Below are 25,444 nucleotides of genomic sequence, written 5' to 3' on the forward strand. Positions count from 1 at the left end.
ACAGGCTTCCGCTGTCAGAGAAGGCCAGGGGGCCCTTAAGCTCTACCCCTCGTTTCACAAGGTCAGGGGCAACCTGAGGTCCAGAGAGGGATGGATTCCCCGAGGCTCTCACAGCTTGCTCCCACCCTCAGGGAGCGTCTGGTCCAGTGGGAGAAGCAGAACTGATGGTGAGCCCACCACGAAGACCTGGGGAGCAGCTATTGTGGCCAAGAGGAAGGCAGCCCACCCTGAGAGCTGGCAGTGAGGCTGGAGTCCAGCTCGTCCTTCCACCGCTGCCCAGGCTGCGGAGGGCCTCGCTGGCTCCCAGCAAGGGAAGACACGTACCATTCCCCCTGTGCCTCTGTGCTCTCCAGTCTTTTTAGGGATTCGGGGAAGGGGGAGCCTTCTGGTAGGAGGTCAGGGCATTAGGGGGATCTACTGACAGAAGAACTCAGGCACTGCCCTCCCCCAGGCCAGGAGTCCACCCAACGTGGATCATTGGCTGCGTGTGTGAAAGGCCTACGGTCTCTCTAAGGGCTCCTCTCTGGACCCTCACTCCATGCCCTTGAGTCTCTGTCTCACTGTGCCCCATAAGCCTCCACTCCACGTGGACCTTCATGTCCAGGCCCAGCCAGTCTGGTTCCGGAAGATCCTTGTTCTTCCCAGGGCTCAGGGTCTCACCCTCCAGACTCAGAGCAAAGTGCCTCCCGTGGATTCCTCCTGTGAGAGTCAGAGAGGAAGTCAGCTGTCCGCGTTCCGTCCTTAGCACCCACCACCCCCCATCCCAGCGTGTCCGTGTAACTCAGGTCCTGTGTCCATGTAAGTCAGGTCCCAGACCCTCAGGGAGCGTCTGGTCCAATGGGAGAAGCAGACCTGATGATGAGCTCAGCCGCCAAATGTGTTCTGCCGCTAAAACAAAACAACAAATAGATCATGGAGAGAACTATTCTTCCGTGAATGTCTTTCCTACCTTCTTGGCACCTGCTACTGCATTCTAGCAAATGTCCAAAAAAAGAAGAAACATAAGCAGGAAAAAAAAAAAAGCCAAGATTGGCATTTATTGCAGGTTGAGCACACACTGGAGCCAGGGTCTGGGCCCGCAGGGGCTGATCCTTCATCGGATCCCATTATCTAAGGTAGAACCAAGGTTACTGGGTCACCTCTGTCTCCAGATGCGGAAATGGGCTCATAAAGATTGAGTGGCCTGAGGTGGCACAGCTACTGAGGCCCAGGGCCGGGATTTGGGTCCAAGAGCTGTGGTCACTGGTGTGCGTGCTTCACCCTTGTACCTCGTGCCTCACGGCAGACAAGCCAGCGGAAGCCCTCGGCCCCCTGTGTGCTTGGCTCGTGGGCATGAGCGTGCCTCAGCGATGATTTTGTGCTATAGACAATAATGTGACTCAGAGCTGGGAAGCCTGGGTTTGTGTCATCCGCTCACAGGCCACCTGCTGGCCTCAGGCTCTAAGGTTAGTTCAGCACCTACTCCACTTCCTTCCTTATTCCTTTGAGTGTCCTCATCTGTTTAGGACACTGTTGTCCCCTGGGACTGGAAGTAAGAGGTGGGTACATACTAGGTGTTCAATAAATGTCTGTTGACTGACTGAATGGCAGGAAGAAGTGGGGTGTGCAGGAAGGTTGTGCCAGAAGAGCTCCAGGAAACAGCTGAGCATAGAGTGGCCCTGGCCTTCCTCACCTGGCCAACCCCATCCAATGGCTCCACACACAGCTGTGGTGCTGATTAGGCTGGGCCTGATTTCATGGAGCCTCAGCCCAGCAGGAGGAGAGAAACAGTCAATAAATATAGGACAGAGGCGTTGGGGACAGGCATAGGGGACTAGAGACCTTGGGGCCAGTGAAGGAGGGAATGAGGGAGATCAGGTCGGGTGGTTCTTCAGAGCAAAGAGCCACAGTGGAGGGGGGAGGCCTGGTCCAGCCAGGAGGGGCTGGGGGGCCTACCTGGGAATAGACTTCTGGCCAAGGCGGGAAAGCTGAAGGCACAGGCAGGAGGCGAGAGGATGGCTCAGGTCCCTGGAATAGCGCATGTGGGGCTCTGAGTCACTTGGCAGATGCTAGAAGCCCAGCAAGAGTGTGTATTAGTTTGCTATGGCTGCTGTGACAAAATGCCACAGTCCCGGCACCTTAAAGCAGCACCGGTCTGTTCTTGTATGGTCCTGAGGGCCAAAAGTCTGCAAGGGGTCTGTGGACTGCCTGCCTTCTGGGGGGTCTTGGCTGAGCTCTTCCTTTGCCTTCCCAGCCCCTAGGGGACACCTACCTCCCATGGCTCATGGCTGATCCACCTCTGAGGTCAGCAGGGGTGTCTCTCCTCTCCCTCTGCCTCCCTTCACAAGGACCCTCCTGGGCCCACTGGACAGTCCAGGAAAATCCTCCCATGCACCCACAATCCCTCAGTGATTCACACCTGCCGAATCCCTTTTGAACATAAGCTCATATTCACAGGTTCTAGGGATGAGGATGTGGACACCATAGAAGGGACAAGGTGGGGGTTCTCTGCACTTGACATTGTTGGTCTGCTAGCCTCCATTACACTCTGTCCATTCTGGGCAGCTGGGATGGTCATGGGCAGTGGGAGGGCCATGAGTGGAGCCCATGGACTGTGTCTGTCTGTACGTGGTCAGCTCTCCTTGGTCTTACACTCAACCCACATGCTACAAGGGACCGTGAACTCCAAGGCGCCAGAAGTACTTGAGCTGGAGTAGCAAATGTTCAAAAGTCGACATGGCCACCGATCAACAAATCTGGGTGCACAACTAGTAGCAGCAGCAGCTCCATTTGAGTGAGGGGAGGGTTTTCCATCTCCCCCAGGAGGTGGCTTTTCCTACGCCCCGCCTCACTCAGCCTCCGTCAGCACCAGACTCCCCGGGGGTCCTGTTAACCCAGGGTCACTGGTCCACCGGAGTGGATCAGCATGTCTGAGGCGGGCAGAGAAACGGTTTCTCTAACAAGTTCCCAGAGGAGGTGCTGCTGCTGGACCTCGCTTTGGGAGCAACCCTACTAAGCTGAGCGAGTCTATTTGTCTATTTATATAATTTCTTTGGAGTAACAGGTTCTGCAGGGAAGAAAGCATAGTAAACATTAGACCAGACCCTGATGTCCTTGAAGTCTTCCTCCAGCTATAGCAGGAGGCCCTGAATCTAAAATTTTATTACAAAGCAATAAAATGAGCAAGGCATTGCTGAGGATGGGGACAGTATAATGTAACAGCCAAGAGTGTTGACAGACGTGGGAATTTCAGTCCCACTCCTCCTAGGCCGTGTGGCCTTGAAGGAGTCACTGCCCATCTCTGAATCTGTCTTTTCCTCTTATCAAATGGGTACAATGGTAATGTGGTAATGTCGAATTCAGATAAAAATAATGAGCCCAAACTTTATGCATAATATATCCTCCGTGCCTGGTGACTGCTATTGTTTGACATTCAAAGACAACAGAGTGGGCATGAGAGCAGTCAAGGGCTTGGGAGGCTGAGGCACAAGGATTGTAATTTCAAGGCCAGCCTTAATAACTTAGCAAGGTCCCAAGCAATTTAGGGAGACCCTGTCCAAAATAAAAAATAAAAAGGACTGGGGATGTGTCTCAGTGGTTAAGCACTCCTGAGTTCATTCCCCAGTACCAAAAAAAAGAGGGGTGGGGAGGAGAAAGGGGGGGGGGGCAGGACGAGAATGAGGAGGAGAAGAAGAGAGAAAGAAAAAGAAAACAGCTAAGGGCAAGTGGACAACCCAGACCTGAGGCAGAGTCCACTCACGAGCTGACCATTCCCTCTAGGGGCACAATGACATCTGGCTCTAGACCAGAACCCAGCAGTAGAAAATTGCTTGGGGGAGAGGGGACACCCTGAGACAAGCCTGCCCCCTAGTGGCTCATTTGACACTGATTTACAGGTGGCTCTGACTTCAGATTTGGTTTCTGTGATTTTCGCTGACTCTGGAAAGCAGACATGAAAGTTAATTCGAAACCAGACCTCGCCAACCCCCCGAAAGTGATTCTGTTTGTTTTTGTTGTTGGACAGCATGTAGGTGCCGGTGGTGCACTTGGGCAGTGTCCTGATGCTTGGAGAGCTTGAACTTGAAGGCAAACCATTGTTAGCCTTGACTCTTGTGGGGCTCACTTTGAGGTCTGTCTCAGCCAGATATGAAGGTGCTGGCACACTTCACCATGCCTCTGGACCTTGGCTTCTCCATCTGAGAAATGAGGCATCTTGGAGGGCCCTGGGGAGATGAAACTAGAAAACTGGACCCCGGCTGTTGGTGAATCTAGCTGTCCTGCTGGGCGTTGTTTCTTCCTGGACTAGAGCTCCTGTGACCCCTGGTGCAGGCAGAGCCTGGCTGCCTGTGGCCCCTGGGAACCCAGGGCCTCAACTCCCCAACTCCCCCAAGGCCAGTCTTACTACCTTTGCCACTGCAGGTTTCTTCCCTGCCCAGGAGGAGCTTTACTCCTCTGTGCGGTGCAAGACAGCAACCTCGGTCAAGTTGCCCAGGGCCACCTCAGGGTGTGACAAGCTGCCCAAGGTCACTCAAGTGTAAACCAGTCTTTTGCACCTTGGTGGCAATGATTCCTCTGGTGGTGTCCCAGCTTCTTGTTGATTCCCTCTGGGGAACATGGTCCTCTCAACAGCCTTCTGGAAATGGAAACAGAGCTCAGGCCATGTTCCAATACTTCCCAAGCCTATCAATTGTCCAGCAAGGCCTGCCAGGGGGCACCTCTCCAGCCCACCTCCCTGCTCTCCCCTAGTTCAAGGTGATGAGTTGCCTCCCATCCAGCTAAAACCAATCTGGTCAGAGGACCTTAGTAGCCAGAGAATCTAGTCTCCATAATCCACTGAGGGTGGGAGCTATGGGCTCTTGGGGAAGTTGGGGAGAAGTAGACATGGGTCAAAGGCATGTCATAGTTTGGATATGAGGTGTCCCCCAAAAGCTCCTGTATTAATGCAAGATGTGAAATGATCAGATCATGAGAGCTGTAATCTAATCAGTGGATTAATCCATCCAATGGATTAATTAGCCCTTTTCCCCATACTCAAGTATTTTCCAAGTATATTCTGATAATTAGCATTTCCTCAATCCTAGATAACCATTGACAAAATGCAGTTTCAGAAGCCCTCTCTGGCTGCAAATGTCCTCTGACAATGACTGGTTTTACCTGGGTTTCCATAATCCAGGGAGGTGCCATCCCAACCGGGATGCAGTTCAACTTTCCTCCTCAAGGGTCTTCCTTTTTCAAGGGCTTTTCCAAATTCAAAGAGTCCTGTCCTTTCTGTCCTACAGTCTTTCAGTCTGACATTTTGGTCAGGTCTCTCGGAATAATCTTATGAGCAAGCCACTAGAGTGGGAAGGGGTGTGGGGAGATGTTCAGAATTTTCTGCTGGGAGGTTTCCACAGAAGGGAGGTGGGAGACAACTCATCCCCTTGATCTAGGGGAGAGCAGGGAGGTGGGGCTGTAGAGGTGCTCCCTGGCAGGGCTTGCTAAGAAACAACTGGCAGGCTTGGGTACTGTTGGAACATGGCCTGAGACCTGTTTCCATTTCCAGAAGGCTGTTGAGAGGACCATGTTCACTATAAGAAATTAACAAGAACACCATCAGAGGACTCTGCCACTGAGGTGGAAAAGGCTGGCTTGCACTTGAATGACCCTGGGCAGCTTGACACACCCAGGAGGTAGCCCTAGGCAATGTTACCCGAGGCTGGTGTGTAATGCCAGATTCGTGGGACCCCAATAGACCTCCAGGAGCTGAATCCGATGCAACCACACAAGAGTCTTTTTTTTTTTTATTGGTTGTTCAAAACATTACAAAACTCTTGACATATCATATTTCATACATTTGATTCAAGTGGGTTATAAACTCCCATTTTTACAGATTGCAGAATTTTATAGATTGCAGAATCACATCCGTTACACATCCACGTTTTTACATATCGCCATACTAGTGACTGTTGTATTCTGCTATCTTTCCTATCCTCTACTATCCCCCCTCCCCTCCCCTCCCATCTTCTCTCTCTACCCCATCTACTGTAATTCATTTCTCTCCCTTTTGTTTTCCCTTTCCCCTCACATCCTCTTATATGTAATTTTGTATAACAATGAGGGTCTCCTTCCTTTTCCATGCAATTTCCTTTTCTCTCCCTTTCCCTCCCACCTCTCGTCCCTGTTTAATGTTAATCTTTTTCTCATGCTACACAAGAGTCTTTATTGCAAGCTCGAGCCTGGACTCACAACCATTCCCAGTGCAGCAGTCCCAGGGAGTGAGTCCCGGCCCTTAGTTCAGTGAGATTTTATAGGTTTGGAGGGGATACTCTATGCATCACAACATCGCACAGCAAGTCATTCCATACTGTGGGAAAAGTAAAACAAAAACTCTTAACATTGATTAGCACATTCAGTGGTGGGAAAAAGTTGGGTAGGGGTGATTGGTTAGTACAAGAGGGGGATTCCTTTGAATTGATTGGTTTAGGCCACGAGGGGTGTATGTGCTAAACTACATGGTTTCCTAACATGTTATCAACAACCATACACTACTGGGGGGTCATCTGGCATCCCAGGTATTTTCCCTGTCTCATGCTGATTGGTGGTTGCTAGGGGGTTGCTATGGGTCTTCACCTAGCCTAACTGAGTCAGGGACACCTGGCACCGAAGATCTCTCCTGTTATTTGCAGACAAACAGCTCAGCAGGGTGGGTATGTGCCTAGGAGTGCTCTGTGGGTTTTTCCAAGGACAAGGGTCATGGCCCCTCCCTCTGGACAGGCTTTGAGGTAGAAGCTGTTTTCAGAAATGGAGTCACAGCAGTTTCTCAGGTGTTTTGCAACACACAGAGGAGTAAAGCTTCTCCAGGGAGGAGAAAGTTGCTGCAGTGGCAAGGGTCTCAAGACCTTGGGGCCTGTTGGGGCTATGGATTATACTTTCCACCTATGGTTTTCACCTCTGGGGAGCTGGAGCCCTCCATATTTCCACCAACCCTAACCCTAACCCTAACCCTAACCCTAACCCTAACCCTAACCCCTAACCCTAACCCTAACCCTAACCCTAACCCACCCAGCAACCATGGTTATTTTTAGAGGGGTACCAGGGATTGAACTCAGGGGCACCCAACCACAGAGCCACATCCCCACCCTATTTTGTATTTTATTTACAGACAGGGTCTCATTGAGTTGCTTAGCACCCCACCATTGCTGAGGCTGGCTTTGAACTCAGGGTCCTCCTGCCTCAGCTTCCTGAGGGATTTCATGCATACAGCACTGTGCCTGGCTTACATAACAATGTTATTTAGACTTTCAAATCACTAATAGGATAATTAAAGGCAAAACGGTGAGTGTTAAGCAGAGCCACAGTAAGAAGATGACGAATGCACAAAAACAGAAGAAGGAAATCAAGGAAACCAGAGCACAGATTGCAGGGAAAAGGCCCATATCCAGAGCACTGTGTGTGGACAGAATTAGGCTGTGTTGAGCTCAAAAGAGTCTTTAAAAACTATAAAATATTTCTAAAGCTCAGAGTAACACCAAGAAAGAAAATGACAGCATGTTCACAAATGACAAAGAAGGAAATCAAAGCTGATCCCAGAAGAAAACACCAATCCACAGAGACACACGGGAGAGTGAGAAAGGAAAAGAGAGAAAGAGACCTAAAGAGCAATCAGAAAAACAAACAGAACCAAGTAAGACCAGTCAGAAATAATCCTGCACCTCTCAACATAAACCTTGAATGTAAATGGATTAAACTCCCCAATTACAAGACGTAAAGTGACTGAATAGATTTTCTGTTTCAATGGACTCAGTCACCTGCTGTCTACAAGAAAGTCACTTCACCTCAGGACACACACAGAGTGGCAGTGAAGGGATGGAAAAGATATTCCACACGAAGGAAACAACCTAGAGCAGGAATGGCTAGGTTCCTGTCAGATAAAATAGACTAGAGATTAAAACACAATAAAAAGAGACAAGGGGATCACACAATGATCAAGGATCAATTCAGCAGCATGAGACAGCAATTGTACACATACTACCCGACACCCGAGCACCCACATGTGCAAAACAGATATTACTGGAATGTAAAAGAAGAAGTCGACTACAAGACACTAATAACAGTGGGGCTTCAACACCCCTTTTCAGCACTGGACAGATCGTCTCTGCACACAGTAGACATTTACAGACCATCCCACCCAACACTGCAGAGCAAACAGCCTTCCCAACAGCACACGACACATTCTCCATTTATTCTCAAAATAAATCTCAATGAATTTAAGAGGAATGGAATCATTCCTAGTCTCTCCCCTGATCGTAACAGAATACCATGAGAGGTCCATAGCAGGAGGAACCCCCCCGGCAGTTACAAAGCATGGGGATTCTTCAGCGTGCTCCCCAACAACCAATGGGTCATTGAAGAAATCAAAATGAAAGTGTAAAATGCCTGCAGACCAATGAACAGGGCCACACAAGATATTCAAACCTGTGGACACAGCAAAAGTAATTCCAAGTGAGAAGTTCCCAGCAAGAAATACCTACATTAGGAAAAAATCTCAAATAAATGGCCCAGTACTGCATGTCAAGGGACTGGAAAATATAAGCACGGACTATGCCTCAAATTAGTAAAATTGGGAGAAGATATGAGTTAATTAAACTTTACAAGAAGCTGGATTCCAGACATGTGCCACTCCAACCAGCTTTTCGTACTTGTTTGTTATTGTCTTGGGGACCAGGCATCGCACCCAAGGGTGCTTCACCACTGAGCCACACCCTCAGGGGGGATTTTGAGACTGGGTCTTGTAACCTTGCTTACAGCCTCACTAAATTGATGAGGCTGGCTTTGAACTCAGCACCCTCCTGCCTCAGCCTCCTGAGCTGCTGGGACTACAGCTGAACACCACCAAGCCAGCTTTTGCAGTCGTTTTGGAAGAGAATCCTTCAGTACATCAATTTGACCCACCTGTCCAGACCAATTAAGGAATGCATTCCATTGTTTTCATGTGGGTTCTGGTTCTTTCTTTTCAAATATTGCTAACAGATGGACACCTATATTCCAATTAAACCTTCCCAATGTGGTCACTTCATTTTTGGATTTATTTATTTGTTTACTTATTTCTGTGATGCCTTGGATGGAACCCAGGCCCTTCCACATGCTAGCAAGGGCTCTACCACTGAGCGAATGTTGCCAGCTCCCTGAGTTAGTTTTGATGAAGTTCACTCATTTCTCTAGAAAAGCATGGGTTCTGGGTTCCTAGACTGTACAGGTGAAATTGGCCAGTGTTCCAGAAGGGGTTCTACACTGTTTTGATGCAGATGCACAAAGGACTCTGCATCTTTCAGTAGCTGCTCCAACTGTTATACTTAAAGCATCATCCCGGGGTTTCACGATTGACTTCTAGACCACTCACATGTAATTGAATCAAGCCTTTATTGAAGCACTCAGGTGGCGACTGACCACCACATAAAGCTGTTTCCCTGATCAGCCCCGAACAATTGCAAGGTTGCTCCTTATAAGCCTGAAAACCACAAAAGGGGTGTTTGGGGGTCCAGCCAATGCAAGCAAGCCAAGTTACAGAAGCGGGAAAGTGCAGTCAGGTGGAGGGATGCTCAACCAATCACAATTAGCCCAGTCACCCCAGTTACAGAAACAGAGCCCCATTCCCCTAGTTACAGAAACAATGCCCCAATAGGTAGTTCCGTGTTCTTAAAGGTTTCTATAGCAAAAGGAAAAGAACATCTTGCCCTGGTCCTGACCCTTTACTTGGCATGGTTGTTTTACAAGATGGAGTCACAAAACAATATGGAATCACTTTGGCTGGACTATCACACAAGGAGTTGAACCCAGTCCCATCTGCCTGACCCAGCCACCCTTACACACCCGATCCTGTTTGTCATGACATCCTACATTTGTGTGCTGTCCCACAGCACAAATGAACCTAGAGTCCAAAATGAGCAGCTCAAAGAGAGGTGAGTGCTTTATCCCCAGGGCTCTGGGAAAACTAAGAGCCCTCAAAACCCTTCCAGTGTTCAAGGGGTTTGGAGACACCAGAATATCTTCAAGTCCCTTTTTTAGACATGATAACTCTTAAAAGATCAAATGATGACAGATCTCATTTTGCAGATCTTTGGCTTTATTTGAACCTAGAGTCCAGCAGCAGTGCAGAACAAATGCCGCTCAGAACCTTCCTCCTGCCACGTGTGCAAGTTAGACTTAGAGCCACAGAAAAGGAACTTCCATGAAGAGAGGGTGAGGCACAAAGATCGCTTTGTGGGTGACAGATGGGCTGGCTGTGCATGGCCCAGACTCTGCTACCTGTTCCAAGAGTGAGCTGCAATCTGCTTACACATCCAAGTGGGTTCCAGTTCACTATGTGTGGAGAATTACTCAAGCCATAATTTTTTTTATTGGTTGTTCAAAACATTACAAAGCTCTTGACATATCATATTTCATACATTAGATTCAAGTGGGTTATGAACTCCCATTTTTACCCCAAATACAGATTGCAGAATCACATCGGTTACACATCCACATGTTTACATAATGCCCTATTAGTAACTGTTGTATTCTGCTACCTTTCCTATCCTCTACTATCCCCCCTCCCCTCCCCTCCCATCTTCTCTCTCTACCCCATCTCAAGCCATAATTAAAACACGTCCACAGGCAGCTTTAGAACGCCTCAAATGAAGACTGGGGGGACCTCATTCTCATCCTTGGATGGGAAACTAAGGTCAAAGTCACTGCACAACCCCATCAGCCCAGTCCTCAGCAGAGGGAAGTGTTAGGGGAAGGTCTGTCAGTTATGTGCAACCCCCGCCCCACCAGAGCTTGTAATTTAATCAGTTTCATTTTGAAATATTTGCAAGTGTTATCTACCTGTATGATTCTACTATTTTGCTGAAAGAGAATTTGGATACCTTCAATGGGCACCACTAGTTTAACTGAGGACAGACTACCTAGGTGCATGATAGAGACCCAGAGGCTCAGGCTCAGGCTTCTAAACAGCTCTCAGGAGGACTGACGCAGCATCCCAGGAGAGCCATTCCTTTCTAAGAACACACCCCCAACGACCTCCCAGGAGATTCTGTCTCCTAAAATCACCACAATTAGGTTTATCTTTCTAATACCTGAAGCTTTCTAATACATGAAACTGCGCCAAACCATAGCATAGGGATACAGCTTGATGTGACCAGAGCCATCTCAGTCATAACCACCATTTTACCCTCCAGTTGATCCTGACACACATCCCAAGTCCTGGAGGCAACAAAGTTGTTAACAATCACAGAAACATGTTGTCCTAGTCTCTGATACCCAGACCTTTACTTTTCTTTCGCCATTTCTTTTGTACTGGGGATGTAACCCAAGGATGTTTTACCCACCATTACTTTTTAATTTTTTATTTTAAGACAGGATTTTGCTAAGTTGCTGAGGATCTTTCTGAGTTCCCCGGATGGCCTTGAACCTGCCATCCTCCTGCCTCAGCCTCCCTAGCTGCTGGGATTACAGGTGTGCCCCCACCAGGCCTGGCCTGACCTGTTTTTTAATATCCACGGACGTGTCAGACACATTATTGTTTTTGAGAATGTCCAGGTATCATCCCAGTGGAAGTCCAGTGTCTTGCTGCTGCCTGAGACATGCTTCTGTCCTTCAGTCTCCAATAAATAGCACTGGATGCAATCCTGGGTCTATCTGTCCCTAGCATTGGTCTCATGGACTCTCCTTCCTTGGGAAGGTTACATAAGTTGCTTTGAGACAATTATCAAGGGCCACAAGCATCCTGGAGTGTACTACAGGGCCACATTTCTCTGAAGCACAAAGCAGTTGGGCTTGGGAACACATGACGGATTAATCTGAGGTCAATTTATGTAGGACCTTCAGTTAGGGATGTCACCAGCTTTTTAAGAGGCATCTCTGGCCTTTTCAGGTAGGAGACAGGCTGAGCTACTGGACTGGACCCACTTAGGTGGAAACTTTTATTTTATTTTTAATTTTTGTTGTTGTTATTGCACACAAGGTGAATCATCTAGCATTCATGAGAGAAAGGGTCAAAGTGAATCCCATTATCCAACCCTTGGTGGTGGTATGATGTCACAGTCCTTTACCACATCTGCCTCTGCACATTGACAGGAGGAGTGTGTAGTTTAAGTTAGATACAAACAAAAGCATTTCTATGAATTTGATAAAGTAAACCTCATATATCATCTCCAATTAAGCATGATTGAGTTCCTCTACAAACATACCCTGAGCATCTATTGTTGAACCCTGACACAAAGAAAAGACCACCAACTCCAATTTTAAATTAAATTAAAGCAAGCTTGTGTTTGTGTACATGATGAGACTAATCAGTGGCTGTCTCTCCCAACACAGGCTAAAGACCAGCCCATCAGCATCCAGGAACAAGGTCTTATAGCACAAAAGGTTGCAAAAGGAGCATCTTGAGAACTTACAGCTAACAGGATTTTGACAAGTATAATACAAGGTGGATATTAGGTTATTGATCTACATGGCATGATATTTCGAAGTAGGGTGTAAATTTAAATCCCAATATTAGAATTTATGAGGTGCCACTGAGGTTTCAGAGAAGGTTGTTGTCTGGTTAGGGAAAGCCAGGCATGGGTGAGTTCAAGGCATAGGCATGAATTGCAAACAAGTTTAGAAATTAAAGTAATTTATAGTAAAACAGAAATGAACTTTTCATGGCTTTGTGAAGAGATGGTTCTCAATCTTAAGATGGAATCAGGCTTTTTGCTAATGGCCCCTAAAATTGTAAGTGAATTTTATGTAAATTTTTTCTAATGGAGCAAAGTGAGTAAGGACTTGAGGGGAACACCAAAAGCACAGTGGGAGCAGATGCCAGTCCTTGCAGGTAGCTTTCCTCCCAGGGGCGCTCTCTGTGGTGTGCCCTTGGGTTCCCCACCAGCTCTCCCTGCAGACCTGGGCGTTCTCAAGTCAGAGGTGGCTTTCTGGGGCAGCTGAGGAAGTCTGTGCCTCCTGCAAGGACAGACAGCTTCCCCATCTGGACAGAAGGGCACTTCCTGGCTTCCCACCTGGTTTGCTCCGACCCCTCCCCTGCCCCGCCAGCTTCTCCAACTTTTTCCAGCTGCCCTAGTCAGAGGGATCCAGGGCCCTTCTAAGGTCTTGTTCCAGAAATCACAACGCACAAAAAGAGCTTGTGATGAGGCGGCTCCTGCTTTGCATTTTGTTAATGGCCCCTCACCTGGAAGGAAGTGGGGCCCCAGGAGCAGACAGGGCAGTGCCATCAGGGGAGCGATCAATGCTGACAGATCCCAGCGCCTAGGAGCTGCTGGAGATGCGAGTTCTCGGTCTCCCACCCAGAGCCTGTGAGAGTGGGACCCAGGAATCTTTGTTGACCACTTTCCTTGGTGGCTTTTCAGGCATGCTAAAGTTTAGGGGACCAAGGCATCTCGCCGAGGGATGAGCCATAGAAAGCACCTACAAGCTCCTAAATCCTCCGCCCAGGCAGGGAGAGGCTGCAAATCCTCCCCTACTAAACACTGAAGTTGCCCCGGGGGGTTGGTGACTTAAAGGGGCCTCTGATCTTGGCTTTCTCAGTGACTCCATCCTTCCCACGTAAAGGGAGAGTAACCCTTCTTAATACAGCAGCTTTTAAAGGACATCTCCCTCATATCCAAACCATGACTGGGACACATGCCTTTGACCCATGTCCACTTCTCCCCAGCTTCTCAAAGAGCTTATAGCTTCCACCCCCAGTGGATTATAGAGACTGAACTCTGCCTGCTAAGGTCCTCTGACAAGACTGGTTTTAGGTTGGGGTAATGGCAACTCATCACCTTGAACTAGGGAAGAGCAGGGAGGTGGGCCTGGAGAGGTGCCCCCAGGGCAGGGCTTGCCAAGAGCCAGTTGGCAGGCTTGCATAATGTTGCAACTTGGCCTGAGGTCGTTTTCATTTTCAGAAGGCTGTTGAGAGGACCAAGTTCCCCAGAGTGAATTAACAAGAAATAGGGACACTATCCGAGGACTCAGTAGCACCAGGTGGGAAAGACTGGCTTGCACTTGAGTGACCTTGAGAAGCTTGGCACCCTGGGCAACTTGACTGGAGGCTGATGATTTGCACTCCACAGAGGAGTAAAGCATCTCTTGGGTCAGGGATATTTCTGTAGTGACAAGGGTAGCAAGACTGGCCATGCAGGCAGATGGGGAGTTGAGGCCCTTGGTTCTCAGAGAGGACATGAGGCCAGGCTCTGCCTGCAGCAGGAGTCAGGGGATCTCTAGTCCAGGAAAAGCTAAACCCAGCAGGAAAGCTAGATTCACCAGCAACTAGGATCCAGTTTCCAGTTTCTTCTACCCAGCGACCTCCAAGATGCCCCATATCTCAGGTTCAGAAACCAAGGCCTTGGGGCCAGCACCTTCATATCTAGCTGACAGAGACCTCAAGTGAGCCCTAAAAGACTCGAAGGCCAACATCAGATTGCATTCAAGTTCAAGCTCTCCAAGCATCAGGACACTACCTAGGTGGACCAACAGTGCTTCTTTCCCCACCCACTGTGTCTAATGACAAAAATAAACAAACAGAAAATCACTTTCTGGGGTAGTTTTCAATTAATTTTCTTTTTTTTTATTAGTTGTTCAAAACATTACATAGCTCTTGACATATCATATTTGATACATTTGATTCAAGTGGGTTATGAACTCCCATTTTTACCCCGTATACAGATTGCAGAATCACATCGGTTACACATCCACGTTTTTACATACTGCCATACTATTGTCTGTTGTATTCTGCTGTCTTTCCTATCCTCTACTATCCCCCCTCCCCTCCCCTCCCCTCCCATCTTCTCTCTCTACCCCATCTACTGTACTTCATTTCTCTCCCTTTGTTTTTCCCCCCCTTTCCCTTCACCTTCTCTTATATGTAATTTTGTATAACGATGAGGGTCTCCTTCCATTTCCATGCAATTTCCCTTCTTTCTCCCTTTCCCTCCCACCTCTCATCCCTGTTTAATGTTAATCTTCTTCTCATGCTCTTCCTCCCTGCTCTGTTCTTAGTTGCTCTCCTTATATCAAAGATGACATTTGGCATTTATTTTTTAGGGATTGGCTAGCTTCACTTAGCATAATCTGCTCTAGTGCCATCCATTTCCCTGCAAATGCCATGATTTTTGTCATTTTTTAGTGCTGAGTAGTACTCCATTGTGTATAAATGCCACATTTTTTTTAATCCATTCATCTATTGAAGGGCATCTAGGTTGGTTCCACAGTCTAGCTATTGTGAATTGTGCTGCTATGAACATCGATGTAGCAGTATCCCTATAGTATGCTCTTTTAAGGTCTTTAGGGAATAGTCCAAGAAGGGGAATAGCTGGGTCAAATGGTGGTTCCATTCCCAGCTTTCCAAGGAATCTCCATACTGCTTTCCACATTGGCCACACCAATTTGCAGTCCCACCAGCAATGAACAAGTGTACCCTTTTCCCCACATCCTCGCCAGCACTTGTTGTTGTTGTTTGACTTCATAATGGCTGCCAATCTTACTGGAGTGAGATGGTATCTTAGGGTGGTTTTGATTTGCATTTCTCTGACTGCTAGAGATGGTGAGCATTTTTTCATGTACTTATTGATTGATTGTATGTCCTCCTCTGAGAAGTGTCTGTTCAGGTCCTTGGCCCATTTGTTGATTGGGTTATTTGTTATCTTATTGTTTAATTTTTTGAGTTCTTTGTATACTCTGGATATTAGGGCTCTATCTGAAGTGTGAGGAGTAAAAATTAGTTCCCAGGATGTAGGCTCCCTATTTACCTCTCTTATTGTTTCTCTTGCTGAGAAAAACCTTTATAGTTTAAGTAAGTCCCATTTGTTGATTCTTGTTATTAACTCTTGTGCTATGGGTGTCCTATTAAGGAATTTGGAGCCCGACCCCACAATATGTAGATCAGAGCCAACTTTTTCTTCTATCAGACGAAGTCTCTGATTTGATATCAAGCTCTTTGATCCATTTTGAGTTAACTTTTGTGCATGGTGAGAGAAAGGGATTCAGTTTCATTTTGTTGCATATGGATTTCCAGTTTTCCCAGCACCATTTGTTGAAGATGCTATCCTTCCTCCATTGTATGCTTTTAGCCCCTTTATCAAATATAAGATAGTTGTAATTTTGTGGATTGGTCTCTGTGTCCTCTATTCTGTACCATTGGTCCACCCGCCTGTTTTGGTACCAGTACCATGCTGTTTTTGTTACTATTGCTCTGTAGTATAGTTTGAAATCTGGTATCGCTATACCACCTGATTCACACTTCCTGCTTAGAATTGCTTTTGCTATTCTGGATCTTTTATTTTTCCATATGAATTTCATGATTGCATTATCTATTTTTACAAGAAATGCCATTGGGATTTTGATTGGCATTGCATTAAACCTATAGAGAACTTTTGGTAATATTGCCATTTTGATGATGTTAGTTCTGCCTATCCATGAACAGGGTATATTTTTCCATCTTCTAAGATCTTCTTCTATTTCTCTCTTTAGGGTTCTGTAGTTTTCATTGTATAAAGATTTCACCTCTTTTGTTAGGTTTATTCCCAAGTATTTTATTTTATTTTTTTTTTGAGGATATTGTGAATGGGGTGGTTGTCCTCATTTCCATTTCAGAAGATTTGTCGCTGATATACAGGAATGCCTTTGATTTATGCATGTTGATTTTATATCCTGCCACTTTGCTGAATTCATTTATTAGCTCTAGTAGTTTTTTTGTAGACCCTTTTGGGTCTGGTAGGTATAGAATCATGTCACTTGCAAATAGTGATAATTTAAGTTCTTCTTTTCCTATTTTTATGCCTTTAATTTCTTTTGTCTGTCTAATTGCTCTGGCCAGTATTTCGAGAACTAAATTGAATAGAAGTGGTGAGAGAGGGCATCCCTGTCTTGTTCCAGATTTTAGAGGGAATGCCTTCAGTTTTTCTCCATTTAGAATAATGCTAGCCTGAGGCTTAGCATAGATAGCTTTTACAATGTTGAGGTAAGTTCCTGTTATCCCTAGTTTTTCTAGTGTTTTGAACATAAAGGGATGCTGTACTTTGTCGAATGCTTTTTCTGAGTCTATTGAGATGATCATGTGTTTCTATCTTTAAGTCTATTGAAGTGGTGAATAACGTTTATTGATTTCCGTATATTGAACCAGCCTTGCATCCCAAGGATGAATCCTACTTGATCATGGTGTACAATTTTTTTTGATATGCTTTTGTATCCGATTTGCCACAATTTTATCGAGGATTTTTGCACCTAGGTTCATTAGAGATATTGGTCTGTAGTTTTCTTTCTTTGAAGTGTCTTTGTCTGGTTTCGGGATCAGGGTGATGTTGGCCTCATAGAATGAATTTGGAAGAGCTCCTTCTTTTTCTATTTCCTGAAATAACTTGAAAAGTATTGGTATTAATTATTCTTTGAAGGTTTTATAAAACTCTGCTGTATACCCATCCAGTCCAGGGCTTTTCTTGGTTGGTAGTCTTTTGATGGCTTCTTCTATTTCCTCCTGTGTTATTGGTCTGTTTAAATTGTGTGTATCTTCCTGATTCAATCTGGGCAAATCATATGACTTAAGAAATTTATCGATATCTTCACTATCTTCTATTTTATTGGAATATAGGGTTTCAAAATAATTTCTAATTATCTTCTGTATTTCTGTAGTGTCTGTTGTGATATTGCCTTTTTCATCCCATATGTTAGTAATTTGAGTTCTCTCTTCTCTTCGTTAGCATGGCCGAGGGTCTGTCAATCTTATTTATTTTTTCAAAGAACCAACTTTTAGTTTTATCAATTTTTTTCAATGGTTTCTTTTGTTTCAATTTCGTTGATTTCCACTCTGATTTTAATTATTTCTTGCCTTCTACTACATTTGCTGTTTTTTGCTCTTCCTTTTCTAGGGTTTTGAGATGAAGTGTGAGCTCATTTATTTGTTGGTTTTTTTCTTTTTTTGAGGAATGAACTCCAGGCAATGAATTTCCCTCTTAAAACTGCTTTCATTGTGTCCCATAGATTCTGATATGTTGTGTCTGTATTTTCATTTATCTCTAAGAATTTTTTGATTTCCTCCTTTATGTCTTCTGTAACCCATTGATTATTCAGTAACATATTGTTCATTTTCCAGGTGATGCAGGATTTTTCCTTCCATTTTTTATCATTGATTTCCAGTTTCATTCCATTATGATCAGATAAGATACATGGTATTATCTCCACACCTTTATATTTACTAACATTTGCCCTATGGCATAATATATGATCTATCTTTGAGAAGGATCCATGTACTTCTGAGAAGAACGTGTATCCACTTGATGATGGTTGATATATTCTATATAAGTTGGTTAAGTCTAGGTTATTGATTGTGTTATTGAGTTCTATAGTTTCTTTATTCAACTTTTGTCTGGAGGATGTGTCCAATGGTGAGAGTGGTGTGTTGAAGTCACCCATAATTATTGTGTTGTGGTCTATTTGACTCTTGAACTTGAGGAGAGTTTGTTTTATGAACGTTGCAGCACCATTATTTGGTGCATACATATTGATAATTGTTATGTCTTGTTGGTGAATGGTTCCTTTTAACAGTATATAGTGTCCTTCTTTATCCCTTTTGATTAACTTAGGTTTGAAGTTGATTTTATTTGATATGAGTATGGCCACTCCCGCTTGCTTCTGAGGACCATATGAGTGGAATGATTTTTCCCAACCTTTCACCTTCAGCCTGTGTATGTCTTTTCCTATCATATGAGTCTCATGAAGGCAGCATATTGTTGGATCTGTTTTTTTTTTAAATCCAGGTTACTAGCCTATGTCTCTTGATTGGTGAGTGTAAGCCATTAATGTTTAGGGTTACTATTGATATATGGTTTGTACTTCCAGTCATGTTTGTTTGTTTGTTTATTTATTTATTTTAATTTGGCTTGTTTTTCCTCTTTGGTTATTTTTCCCCCCTTTACTGAGTTACCTCCCACTGTTAGTTTTGGGTGCTGTTTTTCATTTCCTCTTCTTGTAGTGTTTTGTTCAAAATGCCTTGCAGTGCTGGTTTTCTGGCTGCGAATTCTTTTAACTTTTGTTTATCGTGAAATATTTTAATTTCATTGTCAAATGTGAAGCTTAATTTTGCTGGATACAGTATTTTTGCTGGATACAGTATTCTGGTTGGAATCCATCTATTTTTCAGCGTTTATAATACGTTGTTCCAGGATCTTCTTGCTTTCAACGTCTGTGATGAAAAATCAGCTGTGAACCTAATTGGTTTACCCCTGAATGTAATCTGCCTCCTTTCTCTCATAGCTTTTAATATTCTCTCCTTGTTCTGTATGTTGGATATCTTCATAATTATGTGTTTTGGAGTTGATCTATTATGGTTTTGTATGTTTGGGGTCCTGTAGGCTTCCAGGATTTGGCAATCCATTCCATCTTTCATATCTGGAAAGTTTTCTAAGATTCAGCAGAATTTTGCTAGCAGTTTCTCAGCAGGTAGAATCTGAACGTTATAATGCATCTCTCTGTCCCCGTGGTTGAGGAGGTACTGAAAGCGCTGCCTCCCCGCCCGCCGCCATGTTGAGTCTCCCTCTTCTTTGAATTAATTTTCAAGTCTGCTCTCCAGAGTGAGCACCAAACACAGAAAAATGAAATCTGAAGCCAGAGCCACCTGTAAATCAGCCATTAGGGGGCAGGCTTGTTCCAGTGTGTCCCATCTCCCCCAAGTAATTTTCTATTGCTGGGTTCTAGAGCCAGATTTCATTGTGCCCAGTAAAGGGAATGGTCAGCTCGTGCGTGGACTCTGCCTCAGGTCTGGGTTGTCCATTTGCCCTTAGCTTTATTGTTCTTTCCCTTCTTCTCTTCCTCCTCCTCCTTATTATCTTTTTGCCACCCTTTCTCCTCCCCCTTCTTCATCTACTTCTTTCTTCATACAGGGCATTGAACTCAGGGGTGCTTAAGCACTGAGCCACATCCCCAGCTCTTTTTAATTTTTATTGAGGCAGGTTCTCACTAAGCTGCTTAGGGCCATGGTAAGTCGCTGAGCCTGGATTTGAACTCTGCCACAGCCTCTCAAGCCACTGGGATAACAGACACTTGCCACCACATTTGGTCCTCAGCTATATTTTATTTTGAGACAGGATCTCACTAAGTTTTCCAGACTAGCCTCAACCTCATGATCCTCTTGTTTCAGCTTCTTGAATAGCTGCATTATAGACAGGTACCACCATGCTCAGTTTAAATGTAAACAATGCTAAAAGCCACATATAGTATTTGAGAGCATTTGGAAATAAGAGATGGAAAATGCTAATTCTGATATGAGGCTCAATTGTCATGTGTATCTTGTATACATGACAGTGTGCCACTCTGGAGTGAATCCAGGGAAAGAAATAAATCAGAAGAGTCCAGCCTATTAAAAATATTGTGTAGTACCAGGTTTGGTGACCTGCCCCTGTAATCCCAGCTACTTGGGTAGTTCAAGATGCCCTCTTCCTAGCACCTTCCTCCAGCCCTGTTTTGTCAGAGTTTGACATGGAGTGGTGTCATTTTGATGGAAAACTTTCACCATTAGCTCCACCTGTAAGTGCACAGCAGTTCATGGCTGATAGACATCCTCAGCAAGGACACATCCAGAGTTGGTTTCCTTGAGTTATCTGAAACTGATGGCAACAGTTTGGAGTGCTTGTGATTGTAGGAAAGTGTTTAAAACCCTTTAAAGCCAGGAAGGCAAGCACGGGGACTATAAAAGGAATAATCGCCAATGACAGAGAGATAGGTATGCTCATCCTGCTTGCATGCCTGATTATTTATTTATTTTTAGTATTGAAGATTAAACCCAGGGGCACTATACAAGGGTAAGTGAAAGGTCGGTCTCCCCAGTGTCAATCCAATAACCAGGACACAGTTTTCAGAAAAAGGAAAAAGAATGTTTATTACTTTGCTAGCAAAGGAGGAACACAAGGGACTCCTGTCCCAATGGCTGTGATTCTGCCCATCAGCAGGAACAGGTTGTTTTTATAGAGGGATTTCAGAGAAAATGAGATTAGAGAGGAGAAACCAGGAAGGAGAAGATCAGGGAAAGGAAGTTCAGGGAGGAGAAGGTTAGGGAGAAGGTTTGGGGGTGGGGGAAATGTAAATTTCAAAGCCACAGGGGATATAGTGAGAAACTGATGTGACTCCATTTTTGAGAAACCAGCCTCTAACTCAGAGGAAAGCCTGTCCAAGGAAGGGGGTGTGACCCTTGTCCTTGGAAAAACCCAGAGAGCACTCCTAGGCACATACCCACCCTGCTAAGTTGTTTATCTACAAATAACAGGAGAGATCTGAGGCACCAGGTGTCCCTGACTCAGTTAGGCTAGGTGAGGACCCATAGCAACCCCCTAGCCACCTCCAATCAGCATGAGAGAGGGAAAATACCTGGGATGCCAGATGACCCTCCCAGTAGTTTATGGTGATTGATAACATGTTGGGAAACCATGTAGTTCAGCCATACTCCCCTCATGGCTTAAAGCAATGAGTTCAAAGGAATCCCCTTCTTGTACTCACCAATCACCCCTACCCAACTTGTTCCCACCAGTGAATTTGCTAATCCTGTTTTAGAGTTGTTTTATGATTTTTCCGTGGTGTGTGATGATTTGCTAAGAGATGCTATAATGTATGTGAAGTCCTTGCCTTCCCCAAAGAGTGTATAAAACTGCTCAAACCCTGGGCTCAGGGTCTCTCAGTGTCACCAATTGCTGTGTGCATGGAGGACCGAGCTAGCTTGTAATAAACGCCTCTTTGCTGTTTACATCGATCTCGTCTCTGGTGGTCTTTTGTGGGTCCCAAACTGGAGCATAACAATTATAAAAGAGCATCAAGTGATCCCCTATTATACATTCCCAAACCCCTCTTTTTTGGAGGAACTGGGGATTGAATGCAGGGTTGTTTGATCACTGAGCACATCCCCAGTCCTTTATGTTTTTTATTATGAGACATAGTCTCACTAACTTGTCCAAGCTGTCCTTAAATTGCAATCCTCCTGCCTCAAATACTGAGTTGGCGGAATTAGAGGTGTGTGCCACTGTGTCCACTACAACCACTTTTTTTAAACACCCACCCCCAAATTTTATTCAGTAAAAGAAGATAACACAGTCACTTTTATTTTTAGAGAGAAAGATATATATATATATATATATATATATATATATATATATATATATATATAGAGAGAGAGAGAGAGAGAGAGAGAGAGAGAGAGATTTTTAATATTTATTTTTTAGTTTTTGGTGGACACATCTTTATTTTATTTTTATGTGGTGCTGAGGACAAAACCCAGTGCCCTGCACGTGCCCAGTGAGCACCCTACCGCTTAAGCCACATCCCCAGCCACAAGTCAATTTTTTCTTTTTTTTTTTTGGTACCAGGGGTGAACCCAGGGACAGTTAACCACTGAACCATATTTCTAGTCTTTTTTTTTTTTTAAATTCGGTAAATACAACCTAATGGAAGAGATTGAAGTGTAAGTTAGAAGTGAAAGAAACCAGGCAGAGATACATAAGGGCGTTTATTTTTTTCAGACTTGACAAGGAAAGGCCATCTGTCTATGGAGAGAGGGCAAAACAGCCTTGAGTTCTGGGTCTTTTATGGGGGAGGTTCAGGAATCAGAGCTGAGCAGGTCTCAATGCTGGTACTTAAGGGTCAGGTTGGTATGAGGGGGTGGTGAGCCTTTCTCAGAAACACCCTTGGGTGGGAAATTGAAGCTTTTTCCTGAAATGGCAGCTGCCAGTTAAGATGGCCATCGAGGTGCTAAACAAGGACCTTATATTCCCTCTTTTTTTGTTTATTGTTGGGCTCCTTAGGAAATAGGGATGTAGGTCAGTATTCTGTAACAGCTTCCTGCTAGGAAGGGGCAATGTTTGAATCATTGGGACAATGAGGGAGGTTCAGTGGTGGTGGAATGCTGTCCCAGGTGGCCCAGTTTTGGTGAGGGATTGGTATTCCTTCAGCAGAGGAGAGCTGTGTTTTCCTATGTTCAAGGTCTTGTTGGAGTTGTTTTATCATTTCCTTTACTTACCAGATTGATTGCCATGTTAGTAGCATTTCTCCTGTAGGTGCAGACAAATCCACGTTTCTTGGCCATAAAAAGGTCAAGGCCCCTTGGATTCTGCAGAGCCACAGCAGATAAAGAATCAGCTGGCATTGTGTGGCTAGTATGGTTTGAGCAAGTTGCTGTAAGTCTCCTGGACACTGGAATGGTAATCCCTGGTGGCGGCACCCCTGGGAGGTGAGTGCACAGTGAGGGAGAAGGGCAAAAATGAAAAAGGGAAAGATGGCACTCGTGGTTCTACAGTGTCCTTGTGGTCCTCAGAGACCAAAGGAAGATTGGGATTTCAACCTTGAAGAGATACAGCTTGAGAGGGCCTGTGAGTCTCACTGTATAAGGGGCCAGAGAGGACAGTTTTAAATGGGGGTTAGGAACTTGATATGCGATGCCTTTAAGGTGGGCCACCAAACAAGTGGTAAGAATGACCCAATAGAGTCCAGTCCATTTTGCAGAGAACTGAGAGGAGGCGGCGGGCTTTTGGGAGTGGTAAAAGTACCAGGTCACCAGGAGACAGAGTGGGAGAAAGAGAAGAGGCAGAATTGGCTTTGCCAGAACAACATCCCTGTGTTGCCAAAGAAGGATCCTAGTGTATGCAAGAAGGGGCCAGAAAAGATGAGGAGCAAGGGGTAGTGGAGAATCAGAGGGTGGTGAGCTGAGCAGGGAGGTGGGCTGTCCATGTAGAAGCTCGAAGAGGAAATATTGAGTGGCTTTTTTGGGAGGGCCTGTGACAGAGGAAGAGCCAAGGAAGGAGTTTAGTTCAGTCTAAATGTAATTCAAGGGATAGTAGACATTGAGAGGGGCTCCCTTTGCCAAAGTGAAGGCTCTGATGAGGGCAACAAGTTCATCCTGCTGATATTGGGAGTGGAGGCTCTTCCACAACCGAGGCTAGAGAGACTATTGCCTACCTTCCTGTGAATTCCCTCCTGAAGGAAGAAGGAGCCATCTGTGAACCATGTGTATGTTGCCTGGAGTGAGGAGCCTTCCTGTGTGGGGGAGGGATGGGGAAGAAGCTCCTCCAGAGTTTCTAAGTATGAATGGGTAAGAGTAGAAGAGGTGGAAGGGTCCTGAGGAGCAGGAATGAGAGTCACAGGGTTTAAAGGTGAGCAGGTGGGGAAATTAAGAGTAGGATCTTCCACCAGAAAAACCTGTAGAGATTAATGGCAACAGGGGGGTAAGGAATATAAGCCTTTGTAGGTGGGGAGTTCCTTTAGGTGAGGGGGAGCCAGGATGCTGAGTGGGGCCCCAAAGATGAGTTTCTTTGTCTCCTTAATGAGTCCAGAGGCTGCAGCCACAAGGGGCCCATCTCCAAACAGTAGGGTCAAGACCCTTCAATAGATAAATTATCTGGGGCAAAGGTTGGTCCCAGCATGTGTCCAAGGACCTGTAGAGCAAACCTCTGCTTTTCAACCACATAAAGGTGAAAAGGGCATGTGATGTCAGGGAGATGGAGAGAGAGAGAAAGTTTTCTGCTGTATTGTAGCCAAGGGAAAAGTTAAATTGACACTTATTTTTAGTCTTAGGCCTCTTATCCAGCCGAGTCTGTCCTTTGTATTTCAATGTTATTTCAGTATGGCCTTGGCCAGGGACATTGCTGCCCAGGGCTTTACAATGTTCAATGCAAATAGAAGAAGGGAGCAGTGTTCAGAGTCCTTGTTTGTCTAGAAGGAGGGTCTCTGGAGGAGTCCAGAGCTTTCGTGGCAAGTAGAAGCTGGGCAGGGAAGCAAGAGGAGCCCAGGAAGGCTTAGAATGGACAGAGGAGAAACCTGCATAGAAGGGATTTCCTTCCATTTTCCTGAGTGCTTTCAAAAGTTATAAAGATTCCATAAAATATTGGGCTCCAAGGTGCCATTAGGTGATCATTGTCCAAGTCAAAAAAGGGCCATGACTGAGTGGAAAGTTGAATTATTCAGGAGCTTAATGGAGTGGGGCTACATAGGTGAGGAGGCAGCGGAGAGGGGAGTCATATGGGATTCTTTACTTGGAGTTTTCCATGGCAAATTGGATTGCTGTAGTGGTTATAGAGAGGTGTCCACAGCTCTAGGACCAACCAGAGTGAGAGCAGGGACAGAGTGAAAAGGGGTCACCACCACATAATTCACTGTCCCCGGAGCTGAAGCTTTCCTGGGACTGAGAGAAGGGAGTCCTCACCTGCTACTTCCCTAGTTCCAGGATTTTCCATAGAGAGTCTTGGTGCCTTCCCAGGGCTTTCATGAGCTTCACAGAGGAGCTGAGAACCAAGACCCGAGAGTAAACTCACCAAGGGGAAGGGATGGGAACGTCGAGAATCTTGGTGCTGGGCCAAGATCTAAGTTAACTTTTGTCTCTAGAATGGAGACTTGTCACTGCCATCTTTAGGAAGTAAATGTGTGAGAAGGAAGGTTGAGGAAGAACAAAGTCACTTCCCCAAGGAAGGCCAGTGTGTGGTAAAGAAGAGCCCTAGGTGAA

General features: G+C 45.5%; 1 protein-coding gene across 1 annotated transcript in view; it reads right to left on the reverse strand.

The window, feature by feature from the left end:
* Window positions 1-108: 108 nt before the first annotated feature.
* LOC139707336 (PRAME family member 20-like) overlaps window positions 109-25,444 on the reverse strand; it is a 41,287-nt gene continuing 15,951 nt past the window's right edge. The window contains exons 4-5 of the mRNA XM_071618543.1: window positions 562-699; window positions 109-197 (exon numbers count right to left, since the gene is read on the reverse strand). Of these exons, the coding sequence (XP_071474644.1) occupies window positions 109-197; window positions 562-699 (227 nt within the window). The remainder of the gene's footprint in view (window positions 198-561; window positions 700-25,444) is intronic.

Source organism: Marmota flaviventris, chromosome 10, assembly GCF_047511675.1.
Source record: "Marmota flaviventris isolate mMarFla1 chromosome 10, mMarFla1.hap1, whole genome shotgun sequence".
In the NCBI taxonomy this organism is placed as follows: domain Eukaryota; kingdom Metazoa; phylum Chordata; class Mammalia; order Rodentia; family Sciuridae; genus Marmota; species Marmota flaviventris.